The sequence below is a fragment of the Poecilia formosa genome, unplaced genomic scaffold, assembly GCF_000485575.1.
Source record: "Poecilia formosa unplaced genomic scaffold, Poecilia_formosa-5.1.2 Scaffold995, whole genome shotgun sequence".
Taxonomy (NCBI): Eukaryota; Metazoa; Chordata; class Actinopteri; order Cyprinodontiformes; family Poeciliidae; genus Poecilia; species Poecilia formosa.
This window is the reverse complement of record NW_006800934.1, coordinates 5,240-30,196: the sequence shown is the minus strand read 5'-3', so window position 1 is coordinate 30,196 and position 24,957 is coordinate 5,240. Positions and strand designations below refer to the sequence as shown.

The 24,957-nt window shown below is 36.8% G+C and overlaps 2 protein-coding genes across 2 annotated transcripts in view; both read left to right on the top strand.

Moving 5' to 3' along the window:
• Positions 1-10,512: 10,512 nt before the first annotated feature.
• Positions 10,513-14,978, top strand: LOC103132324 (uncharacterized). The gene is made up of 9 exons (XM_016667319.1): positions 10,513-10,592; positions 11,065-11,200; positions 12,044-12,242; positions 12,492-12,633; positions 13,188-13,331; positions 14,234-14,292; positions 14,375-14,413; positions 14,489-14,565; positions 14,783-14,978. The coding sequence occupies exons 1-9, from the start codon at positions 10,513-10,515 to the stop codon at positions 14,885-14,887; spliced, it is 981 nt and encodes a 326-aa protein (XP_016522805.1). The 3' UTR covers positions 14,888-14,978.
• A 4,472-nt stretch (positions 14,979-19,450) lies between these two features.
• The window catches only part of LOC107835086 (uncharacterized), a 6,592-nt gene continuing 1,085 nt past the window's right edge, over positions 19,451-24,957 (top strand). Inside the window, exons 1-9 of the mRNA XM_016667318.1 lie at positions 19,451-19,909; positions 19,992-20,179; positions 20,376-20,513; positions 21,766-21,904; positions 22,012-22,192; positions 23,222-23,363; positions 23,553-23,690; positions 24,235-24,313; positions 24,399-24,846. Coding sequence (XP_016522804.1) covers positions 19,793-19,909; positions 19,992-20,179; positions 20,376-20,513; positions 21,766-21,904; positions 22,012-22,192; positions 23,222-23,363; positions 23,553-23,690; positions 24,235-24,313; positions 24,399-24,846 — 1,570 coding nt within the window. The 5' untranslated portion in view covers positions 19,451-19,792. The remainder of the gene's footprint in view (positions 19,910-19,991; positions 20,180-20,375; positions 20,514-21,765; positions 21,905-22,011; positions 22,193-23,221; positions 23,364-23,552; positions 23,691-24,234; positions 24,314-24,398; positions 24,847-24,957) is intronic.

Here is a 24,957-nt window from a genome sequence, read left to right as displayed (position 1 = left end):
CTATTTTTAATCACTGCAGGCTGGAAACTTCCTCTTTCTTCAGGAAACCTGCTCTTCCTGTTCCATGACTCTCTTTCTGTCTGATTATGATTTTTTTTTATGATTAAATAGAAAAAAGTAGAATTAAAGCAAAGTTTGCAGGACACCATAACAACACACACAACAAGATTAATTTTATTACCATCTGACTCTACTGTTGGGTCTTGATGTCACCTGTGTAATTAGTTTTAAAGATAACTTTATTTATTGTTATTATTAAACTAAAATCTCCAGCATGAGGAAGTGGGATGAGCTCGACTTTTCTCGACAATGTTGTCACAGCGATCATATCTGGGATCTCTGAGTTGCTCTCTTGATAAACATTTGAACAAAGACCCTAGTTGTCAGAAAGAAATTTATCTTTCACCTAAACCTTGCTTGTTTTCTTGCCTGAGCGATTCACCAAAAAACAGATTCCTGTTTTAACCCTAAAATGACCTGGTGGTTTCCAGCGGGTAGAACACAGCCGAGACTTTGGATTTAAAGAACTGACACGATTATCTTCCCAAGAACTTTTACAACATACCTGAAATATTCATTACTAAAACATTAGTTTCCTAATCATTTTGATTATAATAACCTAACGTGTATTCATATGAGTTAGACACTAACTAGAACTTGTTAATATAAAACTACAAATTAAGCTAGTTCAAGTCATGTTAATTTTAACTAAATGGTATTCTACTAACTAAATTGCAATAATTTTTAGTATTGTGTTGTTAGTTTTGTTTGTCTAAGTTTTAGTGTTGCTCTGAGGGAGATGACTTGAGGTGTCTCCTCGCTGCCTGTGTGCCAAAGTTAATTTATGACGTGGTTCCTCCCTGATAACAGACATTCTTTTCTGCAGGCCCTCTAAGATTTCATCCAAAGGACTCTTACTGAAGCCACTATTTTCACATGTCGTAAGATTTAACTGTATTAAACACAAATAATATTTATTTTCCTCAACACTAACATCACTGAATGCATTTGCATCATTTTTCCCCAAGACAAAAACAAGCCAAATAATTACATCCAAAACATGCAGAACAGTTTTATTCTCTAAGAGGCAGCTAAAAGCTAGCATACAGCGCTAACAGAAGCTACTAGCACCAATGCTACTAGCAAAGCAATGGCAGGACATCAATATCAAAACATAAAATTCATGTCTAAAATAAGCTTTGTTGTCATTTTAGTGTTATTTAGAGGTAATTTCTGTAGAGAAGGAACTTTTCTGGCCCTCAATCAGAAAAGTCTTCCTGAAAATCCCTCCATAGTGGCAGAGGATGCTGAAGGACTCTGCTCCCAACAAACGGACTTTCCCATCTGATGTGGGAACATTACTGAGAAAATAGAGAGGAACCAGACACTTTGAAGAGTTTCTGATGAGTAGTGATGTAAGGAATTGTGTGGGTTAATACACGCTAGAACCAAACATTTTGACTTGTTTACCTGCAACTTCAGCAAAACTGAACTTGGACTACAAAATCACTGTCAGGAAAAAATGGTGGATTCACAAAAGTGATGAAAGTCATGACCTTGTTCAGCAGTTCCACAGCAAATGTGGGGACGTCACAATCGAGACAATATTATAATGAAAATAACGAGAGTAAAAAATAAAACCCAAAACGAATATAAAGATATCTATGCAGCACCAGGAGAGAATTAATTTTAATATTTTGCACTCCGAGACACTCAGGATGGGCTGCACAGTGGTGCAGTTGGTAGAGCTGTTGCCTTGCAGCGAGAAGGTTCTGGGTTTGATTCCCGGTTTTTCTGCATGGAGTTTGCATGTTTTCCCTTAAGAACTAAAAAAGTAGATTTTGAATAATATGTCTCCTTTATAGTTACTTTGCACAGCATTTAATGGCCATTTCAGAAAGAGTTTAATATTAAAGTTTTGGTGTTAAATTATCTCCATAGTGCCTCCAGTTCTGTCTACCAGTCTGAGCTTCGATGTGTCCTTGTGAGGGTTGGAAACAGTGAGTCATTTCTTTCTTTTTGATCATTGATTTATCTTACTTTTTATTTCCTGAACTCATGTTTCTGTTGTTATCCCAGTACCTTCTATAGCACCTCCAAGTCCTCCTCCCAAAACATGTAAGTCAGATGGAAACAGGACTGAAAGTAACAGGAAGTAGTTCTTTCTACCATGTTGATCTCTTGTTCTTCCAGCTCGTCTTACGGTTGTGAAGCTGAAGATCTCGACTACGCTGCCACTGAAAGACAAGGATGAAATCGAGAAGGCGGTCAGTAAAGTCCTGGACTTTAACACAAACCTTCACAACCTGAGTTTAAACCAAATTAATTTATCCCAAATGTCATTTCACCTAAATTAACTGTTAAAGTAAGAAACTATCAACTTCCACCCAATTCTTCTTCCTACAAACATAAATCAGCTTAAAAAACTGTTAAAAAATGAAATATGGTGTATAGGATGGGCCTATTTTTGATTTTAAAAATGTGTAAATTATTGTACATTTAAGGATGAGAATGTGAGATTTAAATATCAATCAATGTGGGAATAATTTAAGAGTTTACCTCTCGTGGGGAAATTTAAATGTTTGTAGGTTGATGAATATCAGACGGACAGGAAGTCATGAGATCTTCTACCTGCTCCTTTGAAAACTAATTATATAAAATTGCATGTCAATCAGCATAATTTGTTTTATTGTTTTTTCCAATTTTTAATTATAAGATTTTAAATGACTGTATCTAACATAGATTTCATGTTTTCTTCTGCAGATTAAAGGTAAACTGGTTGCAGGAGGGCTTCCTGCAGACATAAAGGTCCGTCTGCTCAGAGTCGGCCCAGCTAATAAAACGGCCGCCCCCTAGTGGCCAAATGGGAGAATGAATCTAATCTCTGCAGGAAATGTGATTTAATCTGTTTTTACTTGTATATTTTAGTTACTTCAGGGACTTTTGGTTGTTTTCAGTAAATTTAGTCTGTGTTAATAGATTTTCTTTTTATAAAATAGGGAAACTTTCACAAATTGTATATTGATAGATTATCAATATAAAGTAAACCAATGTAAATAAGGTCAATATTTATATTTACTGAGGGATTACTACTCTGTGTTCATGTGTATCATTTGTATCTCTGGGATTTTTATTCAGCTTAATATTTTAAATGCACTATAAAACATTTGAGCCATATTGAGTTGTGTCTACTATCTTCACTCTTTAAGTCAAATAAATTTAGCCAGTTTTAGATTTTGAACCTAAATGTGAGTTTGTGGAAGAAGTAAGTTGTGTTAACTTTTTATTTATTTTGTCATAGAGTTGAATAAACTGAGTTTTTAGGTTAGCAATTAAAAACCTGAAAGAAGAACAAGACAGGAGAAGGAACTATTTCCCAGAATGCTTAGCGGCATGTTTCTGTATCCTGACATGGAAGTGCGCTACGTTGATCTGACTCTTGTGTTTTATGAACCCAAATTGAAACTGAAAACACCTTGAGTGGTTCGGCCCAGTCCACATGTTCTGATCAAAGCCGTTCCAAAGATTTGACCTTTAAGCAGGAAGTGCATCCAGAACTGAATCTGGTTGGACCCGTTTGTTTTTTTCTTCAGGGCATCGACTCTAAAATTTGATCTTATCTGTTGTTTCACAAACTGATGAACTCAAGACAGATTAGTGAAAAATAATTAGAAGGTAAAACTACAAATAACAAAATTAGTCAGATTAAATGTTGAGTGGACCGTTTGCTTGTGAGGAAGTTGTAATTTGGACGTCTTTTAATTTGCTGCAATATTTTTTTTACTAAAACAATCAGACAACACTTTTTATTTTCTGTTTTATATTTGTTTTCACCATTTTTTGAATAAAAATAATCTGATTACTTGATATAGTGGTTTCTCTTTATGCTTTTCTTTTAACATGTTTTTCTTTATCCTTACACAAAGTTTACTGTGTATTTTATGACTTTGTATTTCTGTGTGTTGCTCTTTGAACTGCCTTGTTGCTGAAATGTGCTATAGAAAAAAAACTTTTATTTGATTTGATTTGTTTTGATGTAGAAAACAAACAGATAATCACATGAAAAGCACAACAGCTAAGAAAAAGAAGGACCTGCTGAGTTTATGAAGTAGAAATCTTTCTCATCAATGGTAACAGTTACACTACTGCTCCACTAGAGGGCGAGCTACTTCTCAGAGCAACTCTGGTGAAAACATTGTTAAAGGGTTAATAGAGGAGCCATGTTGTGATGAATGAATGAAGGCAGAATTTACTTTGAATTTAATGTCTTTGTTTTGGCTCCACCAAGCCGAAACGTAACAATGAGAATAAAGTTGATTATATTTATTATTACATATATAAGGAGGTTTCCCTTTATCTTCATAGATTCTGTTAATCCAGTAACATTTTGGACTTGAACTCAAACACCAGTTCAGGTGGACAAACCCACGTAAAACACTACAACTGTCTCGATTCACTGCAGAATAATCACATGCAACATAAACCCAAAGAATCACTAGAAGCAGGATCAGGTCTCAGATATTTAAGATTAACAGCAACATGGAATGGTTCTATGCTGGGAAGTGACCAGAAAACAACACAGGAAATACAAACAACACAAAAATGAAAATAGTTAATCTGACCTCACATATACTGAGGAAAACCAACACAATCCAGAAGCTGGACAGACAAACAGAAAGACAAAAATAAACTTTAAAGTACAGCAGGAAGCAGTAATAGAACCGTAAAAACACAAAATATAAAAATTTCTAAATGCTTTTGTGGCAGGAAGTAGGTGGAGATTTCACCTGCTGGCAGGTAAATATTGGCGAGTCAACACCAGGGGGCGCTCATCATAAACACTGAGGCAAACTGTAGACTGACGCCTTTCACAGTAAAGGAGAAATCAAATCAGTTATTAAACAAAAGGTTGAGGAAAGATGGCAGAAACAGGAGGATGAAGAAAGAACCGACAGGCGGCTTCACAGAATCCAAAGAAAAGTGTTTAGAGGAGAACAGGAGGAAATAGAAAGGAGGAAACCATTAAATCCAGATTAGGATTTGGTCCTACAGGGTTAAATAGGACTTTATTTAAAATGGGAAAAATCCAACAGGAAAATGTGAGTTTTGTTTTCAAGAAGAGACAATAAAACATGTTTAGTTCTGTTCCAAATATCCTGCTGAGAAAAGAGAATTAGTGTCAAGATTACAAGACAGTAAATTACAGTTAAATATACTAGATACTTTGGACAAACTTTCTACTTCTGAATATTTTTGTTTTTTAATGAAATGCCTTAAGAAGATGACATTTATAGAAAGGATATAGAGAGTTTTTTTTAAATAGTTTTTTGTTCTGTTTGTTTTGGGTTGGGGCTAATATACATTCAGCATCCTGGTCCACTCCATAGATAGACTTGTGCTGGCTGAGCTCAAAAGACTCTTCACTGTTTTATTTTGTCTTTTTCTACCTGTATTTTAAAGTACAATTCATCTTCTATTTCTTTTTTTTGTTTTTAGTTTTTCTGTTTTTAGCTCTGAGGATCATCGTTGGTGCGTTTGGGTCCCTTTTGGTGTGACTGTGCCCCGATCAACACAAATAGGTGAATGGAAATCCAACAAGTGAGTGACTTTATCTGTGTTTGTCGTGGTTTCTTTGTTTTGGAGCCTCCCATCCAGGACTGTACCTGCCGGTAAGCCTCAGCAGCTGAGTTTATTTTGTCATTTTATTTATTTATTTAATCTGTGTCTGTCCTTACTGTGATTTCCTGGGTGGAAGTCCCAGGTGGCGCTGTTGGCTAAAAAAACAAATCTAATTGCATATTTTAACCACAGATTGCCACACGTATAATAAACACTTTGATCAAATCAATCTAAAACAAACTAAACACTGCATACCTGTTTCAGATAAGCAAACACTTAAAGTCAAATCTAAAGGATCTGGTGCAGCCCTACAAAACAAAACCTACAATACAATCTGATTAAAAACACAAATAACGCCTACCTGCAGCGTCAAATAGCCACAGGCCCAGATAATGCTGCTGCTACTGGAGCATCACTAATATTGTGGCCCTGCATAAAAACATCAGAACAAGTTAAATTATTAAAACAATCAGTTTAAAATGGTTTTCCTCCAAACTTACCACACTTCAAGTAAACGTAGAAAAGTGTTTGGTAAAAAGTTTACTCAAGTACTGAGCAACTGATCAAATAATCAATCATTTAATATTTGAAAATTACATAAGCAGATCAAAATATAAAGTTAATTCATTTAAGTAACAAAACAAATAGCAAAATTGGTCAAGAGAAAATGTTTCCAAACCAGTTTATTTGAATAAAAAACTGATGAAACTTTAACATAAACTGCAGGTGTTTGTCTGTGTCTGGTGAATTTTTGGTTAAATCATGTTTGTTTTTCATTCAGTGGGAAGAAAATCCAGAAATTTTACTCAAGTAAGAGAAGAAATACTTCATAATAAAATTACTCAAGTAAAAGTCAGAAGTGCAGCTTCGTAAAAATATTCCTAAAAGTAAATTTCTTCAAAAATAAGTTACTCAAGTAAATGTAGTTGAGTCAATGTAACTTCAGAGTAACTTCATACTCTGCGAACCAGACCCTAAACTTGCTTAAAGTCTGGATTGAGTTTTTTCCCTTCATTAATGACACACTTTTATTACATACATTATATCTATCATGTAATTCAGGGTGAGTTATTTTTAATTCTAAGTGAATATCCTTGTTGGACTTTTATTTAAGTGCTATTCTCCTTCAAAATACATTTACCTAAACTATGTATTTTCCTCAAATACATAGGTTACCATTATGTCTTGAGCTTTCACGCACATGAATATCTTGTGCAGGCCGCTGTTGGAAGAGCCAGCTAGCTTTACCGCGATGTGCCTCTACTGCATAAGCAATACTGAAGAATGACTGCTGTTATTAACGATACAGGGAAGAAGCTTTTAGTTTGCTAGCAAAGTCGTTAGCTAGCAGCTAGCTAATAGCACAACAACAGCCTAATGTCTGTATGATAAAAATACTGAATCGATAGATAAGAACAGTTCTTCCTCACCTGGCTGTCTCCTTCCGCTCAGTAGTTCTTCAGAGTAAAGCAGACGCAGAGGCCTGTCAGTGTCTGTTGTATTTCACTACCTCTCTGCTTAAACCGCTGAAGCAGAAACGATACTTCAACTTTACTACTACTCCACTTTATTCACCAAAAATGTTTATTTTTAATTCACCAAAAACTGTTCTATAATCTGGAACGTTCGCTACGTTGAGCTCCAGTTAGCCGCCTTATCTCACTGCGCGAGAGGCAACTGTTGTCATGCGTCACGGGCAAAAGGTCAAAGGTAACAAGGTGACCGGAGGGCTTATTGTGTTGTACAAAAAAACCCAACAAAAGAACTAAATAATTTTAGTTCATGTTATTATGTGTCAGAAGAGGGCTTAGAAAATATTAATACCAAAAAAAATAAAATAAAAAATTTGACCAAAAGGGCACCTGGGGGCAAGGAGCAAAAGGGGCAGGTGCTCAAGCCCCCCCAGTCCCCCCTCTGCACTTGCCTGCATATAAGCCTCAGATATCTCTGCCGCTCCAGGTTTTCCACGATGCAGCAGCAGCAGAGGGGGGCAGACACCCAAAATTTGAGTCATAACAGGTCAATTAAATATCACATTTATTACGGTTGAAAAAGAAAAAGTTGCCAAGATGAGATTTAACTGAACTGATTACAGTAGTTTCTGAACGGTAACTGTAAAAGTGCTGATGCTTCGTGTCTGCTACTAGCATGTGCTACATGAAAATGGGCGCTTTATTCTTCTTCTTGTTCTTGTTCTTGTTCTTGTTCTTCTTCTTCTTCTTCTTCTTCTTCTTCTTCTTCTTCTGTAACACTTTATTTGAAGGGGGTTGAATAAGACTGACATACCACCTGTCATGAACATCAATAAGCCTTCATGAATAGTTATGACTGTTGTCATAAAGCTTCATTCGGTAAATTATGACACTTTTAATACAAAGCTGACATTATTCAAAATGTCTTTGTTATGACAACTTGACATTAACCAAGAAATCATCACTGATTTCATTTGATTCATGTTCATGACAGGTGTTATGTCATGTTTATGACAGTGTCATGACAGTCTTATTCACCCCCTTCAAATAAAGTGTTACTTCTTCTTCTTCTTCTTCTTCTTCTTCTTCTTCTTCTTTAGATTTCAAAGGCAGCTTGCATCCATTATTGTTGCACTACTGCCATCTACCGGATCCTAATATCTACACCTCAAATTCTCATAATGATCCTAGTATTATTTAAAAAAAACTGAAAAATCTTCTTTTTCCCCTCAATGCTATTTAACTGATCAGCAACATTCTCAAATTTCAATTCCCTATTAAAACCTAATTTCGTTTTAATGGGCGCTTTCTTCTTTTATTTCCAATTGTGACTTCCAATGATTCACTTCCTGCTAAAGAGCCCCCTGGTGGTTGAAGAAAAATCCACATATAAGCGGCTTATAGTCCTGAAAAAAAATACGGTATATGAAAAAAAATCTGAATGCTCTCTGGTATTATTCAGGGGACCGGACAAAATGTGGAGGCGGGCCGGATTCGGCCCGTGGGCCATAGTTTGGGGACCACTGCTTTAAGGTCTTCTGGTTCTGGTTCTGCTCTTCATCCAGAACCAGAACCAAACATGGACAAGCAGCATTCAGCTTCTATACACCACAAATCTAGAGTTGCTTTTGAAATATAATAAATGAAACATTGATCAACATTTTGATGTGAATCAACGTCAAGTAAACGTACAATTTGACAATTGTTGACTGTGTTTTCTATAGCTTTGAATTTTTGTGTTTTTATGATGTAAAGCTCTTTGAACTGCCTTGTTGCTGAAATGTACCATACAATTAAACTTGATTGATTGATTTTATTTAACACTTTTTCTGTTTTTCCAGTAGATCTTATCTTGTGATCATGCACAGAGCTCCTCCTATTCCTGCCTCCAACACTAAACCACAGAGCTCAGTTCTACCTGCATCAATCAGGCTATTTTAATCACCATCAGAGCAGAAGCAAATCCATCTGAACAGGCAAAACATATTTAATATAGCAGCTAAACAAATCATGGTTCACACTGCAGCTGTTTGTTAGACCCATGTTTTAAAAAAAGGTTTCATTTGAATCTGGCTGCATGAAAAACCTTCCTCTGAGTTTATTCTAAACACGGATTCACTGGAAACCTTTGGAGGCGGAGTTTCAGCCAAAATGTTTTATGTTCATTGAATTGTCTGGAGAAAAAAGGAAAAAGAACAAAAATTACTGAGTTATATAGTCAACAGGCAGGAGAGCAAATTAAATACATAAATATTTTTAAATAATCTGATCATTTACAGATTCCTAGTTAAACACTGACTGCAGAAGGTTTTCCATCAAACTAAGTAGCAGTTTAAAATTCATCAGGAAAAACTGGTATAAAAACAAGCAAACAAAAACCATAACATGGATTATATGTTGGATATTATTGGTGTAACTGCAGAGATGAACTGCTGGTCTGCAGCCATTAAAGTTTGTATCTGGTGAAACCAGTGGTGAACTGGTAGTGATCAGCTCTGATCTGTGAACATCTTAAATATTCACTGAGACACAAAAACTGAGATAAATAATGAACCTGGTGGAGCTGCAGGACTTAGAAACACTGAGATGAAGCAAATATAGATTTAATATCTTTCAGTTTGCAAAGCAAATTTTACCTTCTAGAAAATGTTTTTCTCATCATGAATCAGGTGTCGACATTTCCTGGTTCATTATGTAAATACAGTCCATAAAAATATGTTTCCATGTCACCAACAGTAAACAGAGTAAACAAGGAGTGACTGTATAAAGTCGCCTGTCTCTGATGATCCGATCTTAGTTAGTAGAACCGATTCGTTCATCATGTTGCTCTCTGTGCTGATGATGATGATGATGATGATGATGATGATGATAGTCAGCCGGACAGAAGCTGGTTATACTGGTGCTGTGTTTTCTCACACCAGTAAAAATGTACAAGGAAACACTTATACAGTAAGTTCAGATTCTCTGAAATTCCTTTTATTTTCCCTTTTAAAAAATATCATCTTGTGTCCAATGCTTCTCCACTTTAAATCTACAGGCTGTGCGTCGCTTTAAGTTTGGCTACAGCTCATGTGAGGAGCTTCAGTCATGGCTGTGCTCTGGCTGTAGTAAGAAAATTGATGAAAGCAGCGGTGAATGGTGTCTGAGAGAGTACACCTTGTGGGAGAGTAGAAACTTCTACAATTACTCCTATGGGTGACTGAATCTCAACATCATGAAAAAATATATCCAATAATTTTCTGTTTTTTTCAAGAAGTCTAAAATTCCTCCTGTCAGTTTTCTGGTCTGCTGCTCTGTAAGGTTTTCTGTGTTTTAGAAACTTGGTAACATTAGAAATCTTCCCAATATCTTCTATTGAAGATGGGGGACTAGAAAACCCTGGATAAACAACAGAAACAGCGTTTCATCTTACCAACCTTGGATGTTTGTTGAAGGTAGAAAACGATCCGACATCAACAGACCAAACTCATCACCACAGACCGGCATCCTTCCTGTTATGAGGTAATTCAGTTTTTATATCATGTTAATAATAAATACCTGAAACATTTGGTGTCTTTGAGCATAAATTGTATTTTTCTGAAGTTTTTTTTTGTTCTTTTTTCTTGTAAAGAAAAATGAGATCCAAACACTGTGAACCAATCGTATCTGTAACAGAGACCAAAGAGTTACATGGAAACAAAACCAGATTTTGTAGTTAATTAAAAATTACTTACAAATAAGATTTTTCTTTAAGACAAATTTTATTCTGTGAAATGCAGATTAAATTAGACATACTGAACATAGGAACCATTCTGTAATTTCTCAAAGAAACAATGTTCAAACAAGAGTTTAAGTACCTAAAAAATGATGGAAGAAAAACACTGAAGCACAAATCAGTCAATATCCTGAAGCTCCTTGATGTAAATCAAATCATTTTAACAGATTATTTGATATCAGATATAATTATGTGATGTTTGTCTTCTGGTTCTCTCAGAGTTCCCTCAAACTGTCAGAGAAATATCAGCTTGTTGACCTTTGACCCTGATGGAGACCATGTTCAATGCAGACATGGATCAAACAGCAACGAGTGCTACACCTGCACACCTCCGTCTGTCCTCAGTCTCTCATCGGTAAGTAATAAATGTTGATTGAAACTCAGGTGTGTGAACACTGCCCCCTGGTGGACAAAATGGTAAAGCAAACACTGTTGGCTTCAGGACAGAACCTGACAGGTGAGAACCATCCGGTCTGAAGGTGGAGTGAGAGAAATACAGAGATTTGTAGTTGGTTGGAATCTCAGATTTTAGTAAATAGTTCATAGAAAAACAGTTTGTACAAAAACACAAACCATTTACAAAAAGAGGTTACTAGTATTTAAATGTAAATATTGTTTTATTAGTGACATTATTTATTTGGCAAAAATAGTTTTTAGCATCTTGTGACTCAGGATTTTTTGGAAGAAGCTTTAAATAGTTTCAAAAACTAATCTGAAATTAGTTCATTGTATTTCACTGTAGATACATTCATATAACAGCTACAAAGCTCCAAAATGATTCAGCAACCTGCTTCTCACTGCCAAAAATCTACAAAAATATTTTTTTTCATTCTCAATTTTTATTTTTATATTTGCCCTCGACCTCAGAGGTTTGAAAAGAATCCAACTCTTTAAATTTGTGGTTCAACAAAATATTTAAATTGAAAATTAGCTGCTTTGTTTTCTCAGCATGAACTCTCAGTTGATGTGATTAGAGTCATAACCTGCAAATTAAGTTAAATAGAAATTAATATTAAAGTTAATAGAAATATTCAGTTTTATAACTTAATATTTTAAGTTATTAAAAATAATAATTTAATATTATTATTTGTGTTTGTTTTATTTGTAAACAAACACAAATAAAATCCATAATGAAATCCAGTAAATATAATGTTATTAAACTTGATTTATAATCTGATTTCTCTCTCTTCTCTTCCAGTCTTGTTCTCTTTCATTCAGTCCAACCAGCAGCAGCTATGAAGGTTCATATGCAGTTCAGCTGATGATGGAGGATTTTCCCAGACAGACCATCACTATGACTTATTACTATTACAATTCCTATTCCAGTACTTATAAAACGACGTCGAAAAGCTCCAGCAGTTCTATGAGCAGAATCCCCATCCAGTTTGTTTTCAAAGGTTTGATTTCATGTTTCAATCATGTTGCTTCACTGCAAAGAGAAACACTGAATAAATTTAATATTCAATAATCATCTGTTGAAAGTTGATCATTATGAATTTAACACAAGAAAATCACACATTATTGTAACAACTCAGATGGACAATTGTGTAACTTCACTGAATTTATCTTTAAACTGACAGCAGTTGTTGGTTTAATTCTGCTGTCTCATTAGTTCATCTGCATTATTTTTCCCTGCGTTGCTCCAGTGGATCCTGCAGCTCCGTCCTGCACAGCAGGTGAATATCTGCCCAGGTTTCTGCCTCCAACTCCTGAACATGGAGCTCAGTTCTTCATAGATGTTAATGAGATGATAGAAATCAACATCAGAGCAGAGGCGACTCAGTCTGAGTGAGTAGAAAATAAATGTTGTTTCTAATCAGAGGTAAGTTTCAAAATGATTCAAGGTGAAAATTTGAAATTTGATCTTTACTGTGTTAAAATAACACAATGATGCTAAAATGATACAAAACACATAAAACCTGGTCATGAATTATTTTTAACAGTCAGAGCATTTTGATAATTACTTCATAAAAATATGTTTTCAGGATATTTTGCACATATAACCAACCAGACTGATGTTGCGGATAGGGGTAGTGTGGGATCACGTGGTGTTATTAGTGATTGTAGATCACCTGTTGCTCACCTGGTGACTTCAGTGAGTGGGTGATGGGGGAGGTCTACTTTTTGCTGACCGCTATGTTTTTGTGTTTGATCACTGTTTAATTCTACGGATCCATTTTTATGCTGCCTTTAAACACTGTTTTGCCTGGGATATTGATAATAAAATCATCGTAACTGCAGCTTGGATTTACGTTTTGATCAGCTTGTGCGTCAACAACCACTCCCCTACTCAGCTGCTTTGTTTGATAGTCGCTAATAGATGTGTCTCCTGTGTGTTAAAGGATCACTGAGCTCCTGTTCAGCGGACCGTTCAACATGACCAAGAGTTCATCTGGTTCAGGATATTTCACCCTGAGATGGACGCCGTCTTTCAGTCAATATGATGATGATGAAACCCATCCCATCTGTTTTACTGTCCAGGCAAAGTCAGTATCTGATCAGAAGTTTCAAAAATCCTCACATTCGCTACTTAAGTAGAAATACAGATACTTCAGATACTGAAAAAGGCTGATAAACATAAGTAGTTTACTTTAGTAAAAGTATAAGGTACAGGTTTTGAAATGTACTTCAGTAAAAAAGTAAAAAAAACATTATTTTCACCTTCAGTGATACAAAATGTCTGTTGGAAAATCCCTCCTGATTCTGACAGGTTGCTGAAGCAGAGATCCATAAGGGCTCCCAAAACAGATTTTCCTTAGAAAAATAAAATTTGACCAGATCCATTGAAGAGGCTCTGATGCCTGGAGGCGATGTAACAAATCCTCTGCATTAATAAACTCGAGACCAGGGGCGTCCAGAGTCGGTCCTGGAGGGTCGGCATCCTGCATGTTTTAGTCTCTCCCTGGTTTAATGCATCTGGATCAAATGATGGCTCGACACTTCAGGACCGACTTTGGGCAAACATGTTCTAGAACCAAAGATTTTAACTTGTTTACTTGAAACTTAGACAAAACTGAACTTGGACTACAAAATCTTGTGAGGGAAAAAATGTCAGATTCACAAAACTGATTAGCAGGAAGTCATGACCTCATTTATCAGTTCCACAGAAAATGTGGTGATGTCATAACTGAGATAATGTTATAATGAATAGAGAAAAATGAACAGACTGAAAAATAAATACCATAACAAATATAAAGATATCAATGCAGCACCAGGAGAGAAAAAAATTAAATATTTTGCACATTAGACACTCAAAGTACTCAAAAAATTATTTAAGGACTACAAAGTGGATTTTGCATAATATGTCTCCTTTATGGTTATTTTGATCCAAATAGCCTTTTCAAAAAGAGTTTAATATTAAAGTTTTCGTGCTAATTTATCTCCATAGTGCCTCCAGTTCTGTCTACCAGTCTGAGCTTCGATGTGTCCTTGTGACGGTTTCAAACAGTGAGTCATTTCTTTCTTTTTGATCGTTGATTTATCTTACTTTTTATTTCCTGAACTCATGATGTTTCTCCTGTTATCCTAGTTCCCGCCACAGCAACTCCAACTCCTCCTCCTAAACCATGTAAGTCAGATGGAAACAGGACTGAAAGTAACAGGAAGTAGTTCTTTCTACCATGTTGATCTCTTGTTCTTCCAGCTCGTCTTACGGTTGTGAAGCTGAAGATCTCGACTACGCTGCCACTGAAGGACAACAAGGATGAAATCGAGAAAGCGGTCAGTGATGTCCTGGACTTTAACACAAACCATCACAACCTGAGTTTAAACCAAACACATTTCACTCAAATGTTAAATCATAACCCAAAGTGATCACCTGCAGTGATGCAGTTCAGCTCTGTTGTTGCTGTTTTTAATGTTAATCAGATTCTGTTCAGTATATTTTATAATTCACCACTGACTGTGTCTCACATTCATCTCATGTTTTCTTCTGCAGATTAAAGATGAACTGATCAGACGAGGGCTGCCTGCAGACATAAAGGTCCGCCTGCTGAGCGACGGTTCAGTGCAGGTTAAAAACCAGCTGCCCCCTAGTGGCTAAACATCAGAATGAATCTGATCCCTGCAGAGGAATATTTCTGGGTTTATCTGTTTTTACTTCTTGTCCTTTTTAATAAATCATGGGACTTATGGTTGTTTTAGGTATAGTGTGGAAATACAAGTATGATTTGAGTGATTTTAAGTAGCGTTACACAGTACTTAGTCTTTCATTTATGGGTTAATAAATTGTAGTTAAATCAGAAGGATTTTATAAGTTAGACTAAGGCTGCGTTCACACTGCAGCCTGAAGTGACTCAATTCCAATTTTTTGGCAATTCCGATATTTTTGCCGGGCCGTTCACACTCCCAGTAAATGCGACCTGTATGCGTTCTGCAGTGTGAATGGGCAAACGACCTGAAAGTGTCCCGCATGCGCAGTAGAGGGCGCCATAGCGTCAGCGTTCTCAGTGTTCTGCCAACCGCCATAAAAAGAAGTGCTCAGTGTTTGCGGAAGTAAACATGGAGGCTAACGGTGGAGCTTAGCTTACATATTTGAAGTTGTTATGCGATCGGAGCAACATATTAACAACTTAATTCTCATATAGTCCGTCATGGTTGTTGTTTATCTTCCCACTATCAGGACGCATAATAATGAGATTTGTTGAGAATCAGTGACGTTCAGTTCGGATGAATGCGACCTGGACGTTAGGTCGCATTTGAATCGGATACGTATCGGATATGGGTCACATTCGAAAAAGAATCCGACCTGTGCTGTTCACACTGCCATGAGAAGATCGGATACAGGTCGCATTACGTTAAAAAAATCGGAATTGGGTCACTTCAGGCTGCAGTGTGAACGCAGCTTAAATTCTTAGAGGTGTGCAGGATATATGGACTGCTTTATACATTTCATTTTTAAATGCATATTGATCTTAAACTGACTGTTAGTCAAATTTCTTTATAATCATTATGTGGTATGTGTATTAATTATTTGTAATCAAACTTCTGTTTAACTCTGTGACATGTGGGGTCATCGAGAGGTCAAGGAGAGCGCTGTTTGGTCTCAGAAACCAGTCTGAGGCTGATTAGGACGATAGGGAGGACAACTTAGTGGAAATCACTAGTATACTGATGAACTCACTTTCTCTAGAAGAATATGTTGTTCAAAATAACTCCTGGATTATCTCTGGGTAGAAAATCATCATGAAGGAGAGCGTCCGTCTCCTGACTGCCACTGCAGGACGGCCAGGTAGAAAAAGCACCTGGACACAGCGAGGTATAAATGTATGTGAGCTACAACAGTCAGTCAGATCACTGGGTGAGACACGGTGCTCTCTGAAGACGCATCTTTATCAGGGTGGTTAATGTTTCCTTTTGTTTGTGGTGATCAATGATCATGTTGGGATGTTGGTGTGATTTCATGCTTTTGATTGATTGAATAAAATACTGATTGATCTGTGATTGTTGTCTGAGTTTCACTTTTACGTTCAGCCTCTACAGACCTGAAGAGACGAGAAGTGACAACGAGCAACAGGTAGAAACATGTCAATGGTAGTCAGACTAGACTTAGTTATGACAATAAACTAAAATAGTGCAGTGGATTTTTATATCTGTGTGAAAAACTTTATAAAATGTTCATATTTTATCAAAACATGAACATTACGGATAATTTGATAAGAATACCTTTGACCTGATCCTACAGTGCCACATAAGACAGTTACAAAGTCGGCCTTCTATCACCTGAAGAACATCTCCAGGATTAGAGGACTAATGTCTCAACAAGATCTAGAGAAATTCATCCATGAAATTTATCTTTAGCCGCATCGATTACTGCAACCATGTCTTCACAGGTCGGCCTAAAACATCAATCAGATCCAGATGCTGCTGCTGGAGTTCTGACTAAAACCAGGAAGTTAGAAAACATCACCCAGTTATAAACTCCTTCTGGCTCCCTGTAGCTTAGAGAACAGACTTTAAAATAATGTTAGTTTATAAATCACTGAACGGCTCAGCACCATAATACATTAAAGACCTGCTGTTGTCATAGCAACCTTCCAGAACCTCTCAGGTCTTCTTTTTCTGCTCTGCATCCCCAGAACCAGAACCAAACATGTAGAAGAAGCATTCAGCTTCTATGCACCACAAATCTGGAACAAACTTCCAGAAAACTGCAAAACAGCCAAAACACCGAGTTCCTTTAAATCTAGACTAAACAAACATAATGAAACATTGACCAACATTTTGATGTGTATCAACGGCACTTGACAGTTGTTGACTGTTTTCCAGAACTGTGTATTTTTGTGTTTTTATGATATAAAGCTCTTTGAACTGTCTTGTTGCTGACATGTGCTATGGAAATAAACTTGATTGATTGATTTTATTTAACATATTTTTCTGTTTTTCCAGTAGATCTTATCTTGTGATCATGCACAGAGCTCCTCCTATTCCTGCCTCNCTGGATTATCTCTGGGTAGAAAATCCTCATGAAGGAGAGCGTCCGTCTCCTGACTGCCACTGCAGGACGGCCAGGTAGAAAAAGCACCTGGACACAGCGAGGTATAAATGTATGTGAGCTACAACAGTCAGTCAGATCGCTGGGTGAGACACGGTGCTCTCTGAAGACGCATCTTTATCAGGGTGGTTAATGTTTCCTTTAGTTTGTGGTGAGTGTGGCTCCTACCACCACCACATCATGAACCAGCTGGTGGACAAACATGGGGCAAACCATCTACCAATCACTGAAAGACTGAAGGGGGAGACTTCAAGTTGATTTTTATTTAATTTTGTCACTTAAATATTCACTTATTGTTTGTGCTAAGTTAAAGTTAGTTTGCTTTATTTGTTTATAGAATGCATTAGTTAATTTTGTATTTATTTGTTTTGCTAGGTCAGACCTCCCTCAAGTGGTACATTTAGGTTAGTCCACCCCTATTTAACCAGCCTTTGTTCTTTGTTTGGTAGGTCAGTTTTGTTTGTTCAGTTGACCTCAGTTAATTTGGATCCAAATTTATTTATCTTTTATTTTATTCTTGCTTTAAATCTTTACGCTTTGTTAATGATTTTTTTTTTTGAAGAATTAAATGGAAACCTTTTTCTACTTTGAACATTTTCTGTCTTCGTTTGAGTCTGGTCCCTCACAGTGATCAATGATCATGTTGGGAGGTTGGTGTGATTTCATGCTTTTGATTGATTAAATAAAATATTGATTGATCTGTGATTGTTGTCTGGGTTTCACTTTTATGTTCAGCCTCTACAGACCTGGAGAGACGAGAAGTGACAACGAGCAACAGGTAGAAACATGTCAATGGTAGTCAGACTAGACTTAGTTATGACAATAAACTAAAATACTGCAGTGGATTTTTATATCTGTGTGAAAAACTTTATATAATATGGATACTTTCATAAGGATAACTCTGACCTGAACTTCACATCCACATAAAGATGCTTACTCTATCTGTCTGTCTGTCTGTCTGTCTGTTTGTCTGTCTGTCTTTCTGTCAGTCACCTGAAGAACATTTCCAGAATTAGAGGATGAATGTTTCAACAAGATTTAGAGAAATTCATCCATGTGTTTATCTTTAGTTGCATCAATTACTGCAACTATGTCTTCACAGGTCGGCCTAAAACATCAATCAGATCCAGATGCTGCTGCTGGAGTTCTGACTAAAACCAGGAAGTTAGAAAACATCACCCAGATATAAATTCCTTCTGGCTCCCTGTAGCTCAGAGAATAGACTTTAAAATAATGTTAGTTTATAAATCACTGAACGGCTCAGCACCACAATACATTAAATATCTGCTGTTGTCATAGCAACCTTGCAGGCCTCTCAGATCTTCTGGTTCTGCTCTGCATCTCTAGAACCAGAACCAAACATGTAGAAGCAGCATTCAGCTTCTATGCACTGCAAATCTGGATCAAACTTCCAGAAAACTGCAAAACAGCCAAAACACTGAGTTTCTTTAAATCTAGACTAAAACCCACCAAACATAATGAAACATTGACCAACATTTTGATGTGTATCAACGGCACTTGACAAATGTTGACTGTTTTCCAGAACTGTGTATTTTCTTGTTTTTATGGTGTAAAACTCTTTGATCTGTATTGTTGCTGAAATGTGCTATACAATTAAACTTAATTAATTGATTGATTTAATTTAACACCTTTTCTGTTTTCCAGTAGATCTAATTATCTTGTGATCATGCACAGAGCTCCTCCTGTTCCTGCCTCCAACACTAAACAACAGAGCTCAGTTCTACCTGCATCAATCAGGTTATTTTTATCACCATCAGAGCAGAAGCAAATCCATCTGAACAGGCAAATCACATTTAAAATAGCAGCTAAACAAATTATGGTTCACACTACAGCTGTTTGTTAGACCCACGTTTAAAAAAAAAGGTTTCATTTGAATCTGGCTCCATGAAAAACCTTCCTCTGAGTTTATTCAAAACACGGATTCAATGGAAACCTGATATTTAAATCCACAGTTTCAGATGAGCTGATGGCAAGTCAGCCTAAACTTTTTCTTTTTGAGGTCAGTTAGGATTACTAAAATATTAGAAGAAATAATGAAAAAGATGCAGTGCTTTCAGACCTCAAATAATGCAACAAAACAAGTTTATATTGACTTAGAAACAACAATACTAATGTTTTAACTCAGGAAACGTTCAGAAATCAATATTTGGTGGAATAATCATCAGGTTTTCTATGGGGCTCAATGCAATGGGCTCTTAATCTTTTCTAGAGATCTATATTCATAAATAGTTCTGTCTGCACATCCCTGTTTTCACTTCACTCACTCTATCTCTGATCATTATCTTTCAGTCAAATCAGCGTTCCTCATGCCAGGTTTCTGTGTAAAGCCAAATTTCTGGGACAGACAGTAATCAGTGAGAGGGCGTGGATCACATCAAACCTCCTGGTTTCTAACAAACTCTGACTTTGTGTGGAGACACTTTCACAGCCATCATGTTCCTCTCTGTGGTTCTGCTGCTGCTGCTGGTCAGAGATTCTTACGCTTCACATTTCTATGGCGTCATGATGACCTACTACCCAAAGGCCTCTTACATAAACGGATCTACTTCTGTAAGTTAAATCTTTGGGGATTCTCAAAGCTACTCTTTTATCATTTGATTGTACTTATTGCCTTCTCGCTTTAAATCTGCAGGTTGAGCTTCACTACAAACTGAGCTATGACCTTTGCACACACACTGACTCTTGGTCTTGCAGTGGAAACTGTGGGACTGAGACCCAGATCCTTCCTTTAACCAAAGTTGATGAAATCAGTGGTGAATGGTGCCAGAGAGAAGCAGTGACGTCTCGACAGCTGACCAGCAACTCTCCACTTACACTTGTGTAAGTCCTTCTGGACTCTTTATTCTTCCCATATCACAGAAGAAATATTAGATCTAACACGCCTGCTCTAAAGTATCAGTGGCTCGGCTAATCACAAGATATCTGGAAAGAGCTTGGCTGTTGGATTCCTCTAATTAAAGCCATAAAACACCAAAATGCATCAGATTGTAGTAAATTAACTTTACTTTCATTGTAGATTTGCTAGTTCAGCCTGGATAAGTAATGTGCATGGAATTGGATCCTGGAGAGCTGTGACTAACGTTGAACTAAGGACCCGATCTGACATTAGCAAAGCCAACACGTCACCGCAGACAACCATCCTCCCAGCTCTGAGGTAATTCTGCTAGATGTTAGATCAATCATTCTTTTACACAAACTGAAATATATCAGTTACTTTTTACATTTCAGGTTTTGTTGTTTTTTTTCTCGTCCTTTCCTTCTTTCTAATCTAGTCAAATCCTCGGTGAGATCTGCTGTGTGTCTTGTAAACATGAAGGATGATTTAAAGGTCCACTGTTATGCAAATTTCACTTTTTGCATGTCCTTCTATTCTAGAAGCAGTCAAAGAACAAAACAAAACAAACAACAACAAAAAAGACCCAGCCATTCCTTTGGGAATAAGTAAATGTTCTGCTGCTTTTTGAACCAACAGCCTGGTTCAAAAACTTCTAAACTGTTGAATCACATTTTTTGTTTTTTAGCTTGTAAACCCATGCCAAACCCATTTTTACACACAAGTGAACCCTTACCACTTCATTACAAGAGACACCAAGTTTATTCTTCTGGATTGTCAGGAGGTGTGGTTGAGGTGGTGAGGAGATGACGCAGGCGGACCCAGGATGTACGAATATGATGGTTTTAATAAAGATGATGCTCGAAACAGTCCAAACAGGCAGCACGGCAGAGAGACAGGCACACAGCCAAATACCGGTAGCAACTGACACACAGGACTGGAAACAAGAGCTAACGCTATCCAGGACTTAACAGTTCTACTGGAGCGAACACAAGACGTAAGACAAACTTAGACAACAATTGACAAGGACCCAACGAAGAACACAGACAACAGGTGGGTTTAAATACACACGGGGTAATCAAGGGAATGAGACACACCTGGGAAACAATCAACGGGGAAGACGCAGAGACAGACTCAGGGAACAGGACTACACAGAAACTCAAAAATAAACACAGAAACACGGAACATGACATATGCTGTACAATGGCTGCTGTTTGCTGCAGTACAGAGCATATGCCCATTTTCTCCCAGTATAGTGCTTGTAGCAGGTGCTGATGGAAACACTGAGTCAGGAGGGCTTGGCCAGCAGCAGCTCATCTGCATAATTGTGATGTAGCTCTAAAGCAGTGCATTTTGTGTATTAAATGTAGTGAACATGCTCTATTTCTTTCAAGAAAGCATAATAGTAGACCTTTTTACATTTTAGAACCTGGTAAAAACTAGATCACCTTTCCTGTCCAGTGAGATAAAAAAAAGTCAAACAGCCTTAAAATAGAAAGAAGAACATTTTTTAATTTTACCATGATTGTTAAAGACTCTTCATGACATATGTTTCATGTGTTTTCTATCACAGAGTTCCTTATAACTGTCAGAGAAACATAAGCATGTTGACCTTTGACCCCGATGGAGACGATGTTAGATGCAGATTTGCCTCCAGTGCCTTGTCAGAGTGTGTCACCTCCACGAATATGTCTGACCTCAACATCTCATCTGTAAGCATCAACAGCTGAACTCATGTCAGATTCATATTATGGGGCTAAATATTATTTGGCACAAAAGATTTTGTTTGTTTTGACCGTTTCCTTTTTTCTTCTTGCAGTCCTCTTGTACTTTATTGTTCAGCTCATCTGCAAACAGCAGCCGAGGTTCATATGTGGTCCAGATGGTGATGGAGGACTTTCCCCTGCAGACCATCACTCTGACCCAAACTGGTGGTTCTCAGGTGCAGAAAACGACCAGTGATGCCATCAGCACAATACCCATCCAGTTCGTTTTAAAAGGTACATCCGTCATCATTATCATCATTGACATGTTTTTAATGATGGGATGGATTTTCATAAATATTGAAATGTTTGTATTTGGCAGTAATAACATCAGCCAGTAGTAACATCTGGTTGTTACCACTATCAGTAACAACTCACAGTTGACATTTTTCACATCACTTGTGTGATGTGAAATAATAACAACTTATAGTAAGAAAACATAGAGTTGTTGATATAAGTTATAGTTACTATACGTTGTAACCATAACATAAAGTAACAACTACAAGTTTATATAATTTATAGTAACATCTATAAAGTTGCTCTATAAGATATAGTGCAATTATAGTATGAACTTATTGTTGATACCATAAATAACAACAATAAGTTGTTACAACATATAGTGACAACTTATAGTAACAATAATAAATACTAGAAGTACTTATTATGATACATAATAAAAGTTGTTGCTAAAAGTAACTTAACAAGTACTTTTAGTTTGCTGTTGGCTGCAGTACAAAGTAACAACGTTGATTTTTTTCTATAACTAAATACTAGCAGTAATCTTTAGTTTTATGGTAGAAAACAACAAGAAGTGGTAGAAGCATGACAGCATGCTTTATGGTGACTCATTGTGTGAAAAAACTTATTCATGTGGAGTTTTAGATCCATTTCTAAAAACTGATCTCTTAGATAATGGAAATACAGGAATTTTAAAAGTGTGTTTTTCAGCAGAATATTGACAAAAATATGTGCACATTTGTAATAGATATCCATCTATAGTGTAGAAAAATTAAATCACAATTTTTAACTTTGTGTAAAGAAGCAACAAAACTTTTGCTCATGTTTTACCTGGAATATGTAATTTTAAACAAAGGCTACAATGAATTAATGTCAAATCACAGCAAATATCTTGAGGTTCTTTACATGACATTTTATCAGGGTTTATGATCTGAACTAATACATTTAGATGATGGTCTGTTGCATAAACAGATGAGTCAGTATTTCCATCAGCATGGCTGAGTTTGTGGTTTTCCTGTATTGTTTCAGTGGACGCTGCAGCACCGTCCTGCACAGAAGGTCAATATCTGCCCAGATTCCTGAGTCCAACTCCAAACAACAGAGCTCAGCTCTACACATCAGTCAACCAGATGCTGGTGATCATCATCAGTTCACAGGCAACTCAAGCCACGTAAGTAAGAGTAAAATGGTTTTACTCTTACATCCAATCAGGAATCTGATCTTATCTCTTGTCAAAAAAAGTTTCCATGCCTGAATCAGATGTCTGTCAACACGTTTAGATTATGACATCAAGAAAAGCAGCTGCTTGAAACTTTGGAAAATATTTCTAACTACTCTCTGCATTTCCTGTTTGGTAAAGATCATCTGAGCTCCTGTACAGCGGGCCGTACAACGTAAATAAGAGTTCATTGGGATCAGGAAGCTTCTCTCTGACGTGGACACCATCTGTGGCCGAAGATGGAGAAAGTCACCCCATCTGTTTCGTTGTCCAGGCAACGTCAGTATCTAGTCTGATAAACATCACACTATTCTGAACTGTTCAGAAACATTTTATTAAGAGACATTAACTTTTAAATTATCATTGATAGCGTGAAGATGATATATAAAAGTATTAAATGATAAGTCATCTAGTGCTTCTAGCCACAGAAATGAAAATGTTTGAGACCTAAGTAATTTCTTAAATCCGGTTTGATGCAGTAATCAGCTTCCAGTTGTTAAAACAACCTAATAAGGTTTTCATTAAAGAACCTTGTTAAGCAGGATTTCTTCAGTGCAAATTATGAAAAATATTTTTCACAGAGGGAAAAACATTGGACAGTATTCACACTACATATGTAACTTTTAAGCAGTGGATTAATTATTACAAGGCCCTACAACAAAGAACAACAAAACATTATATAAACAATTCATTAACTAAGCATTGATATCAATTGTTGTATAAACAATTGTTTATATATCTAGGGAGCGCTTTTGTTTATGACATTGAAACCTAGTTTTATTTTGTCCAGTGAACATATTTACATTTAAGTATACTTCCACAGAGTCTCCATTTCTCGGTATCAGTCTGAACTTCGCTGTGTCATTGTAACAGTTGGAAACAGTGAGTTGAATAATTCTTGGGTTATTTTCATTACTCGTGATATTTCTACTAATGCACTTTTCTCTGCTTATATCCACCAACAATTGCAGTTGCACCAAAAACTAGAACTACTCCTATGCCTACTACAACAACCCAATCCCCAACTACAACAACCCAATCCCCAACTGCAACTACCCAATCCCTAACTACCCAATCCCCAACAACTACTCAATCCTCAACTACAACTACCCAATCCCCAACTACAACTACCCAATCCCCAACTACAACCACCATATCCCCAACTGCCTCCTACTACCTACTACTACCTACTACAACAACCCAATCTCCAACTACAACTACCCCTATACCTACTACAACAACCCAATCCCCAACTACAACAACCCAATTCCCAACTACAACAACCCAATCCCCAACTACAACAACCCAATCCCCAACTACAACAACCCAATCCCCAACTACAACAACCCAATCCCCTACTGCAACTACCCAATCTCCAACTACAACTTCCCCTGTACCTACCACAACAACCCAATCCCCAACTACAACTACCCTTGTACCTACTACAACAACCCAATCCCCAACTACAACAACCCAATCCCCAACTACAACAACCCAATCCCCAACTACAACAACCCAATCCCCAACTACAACAACCCAATCCCCA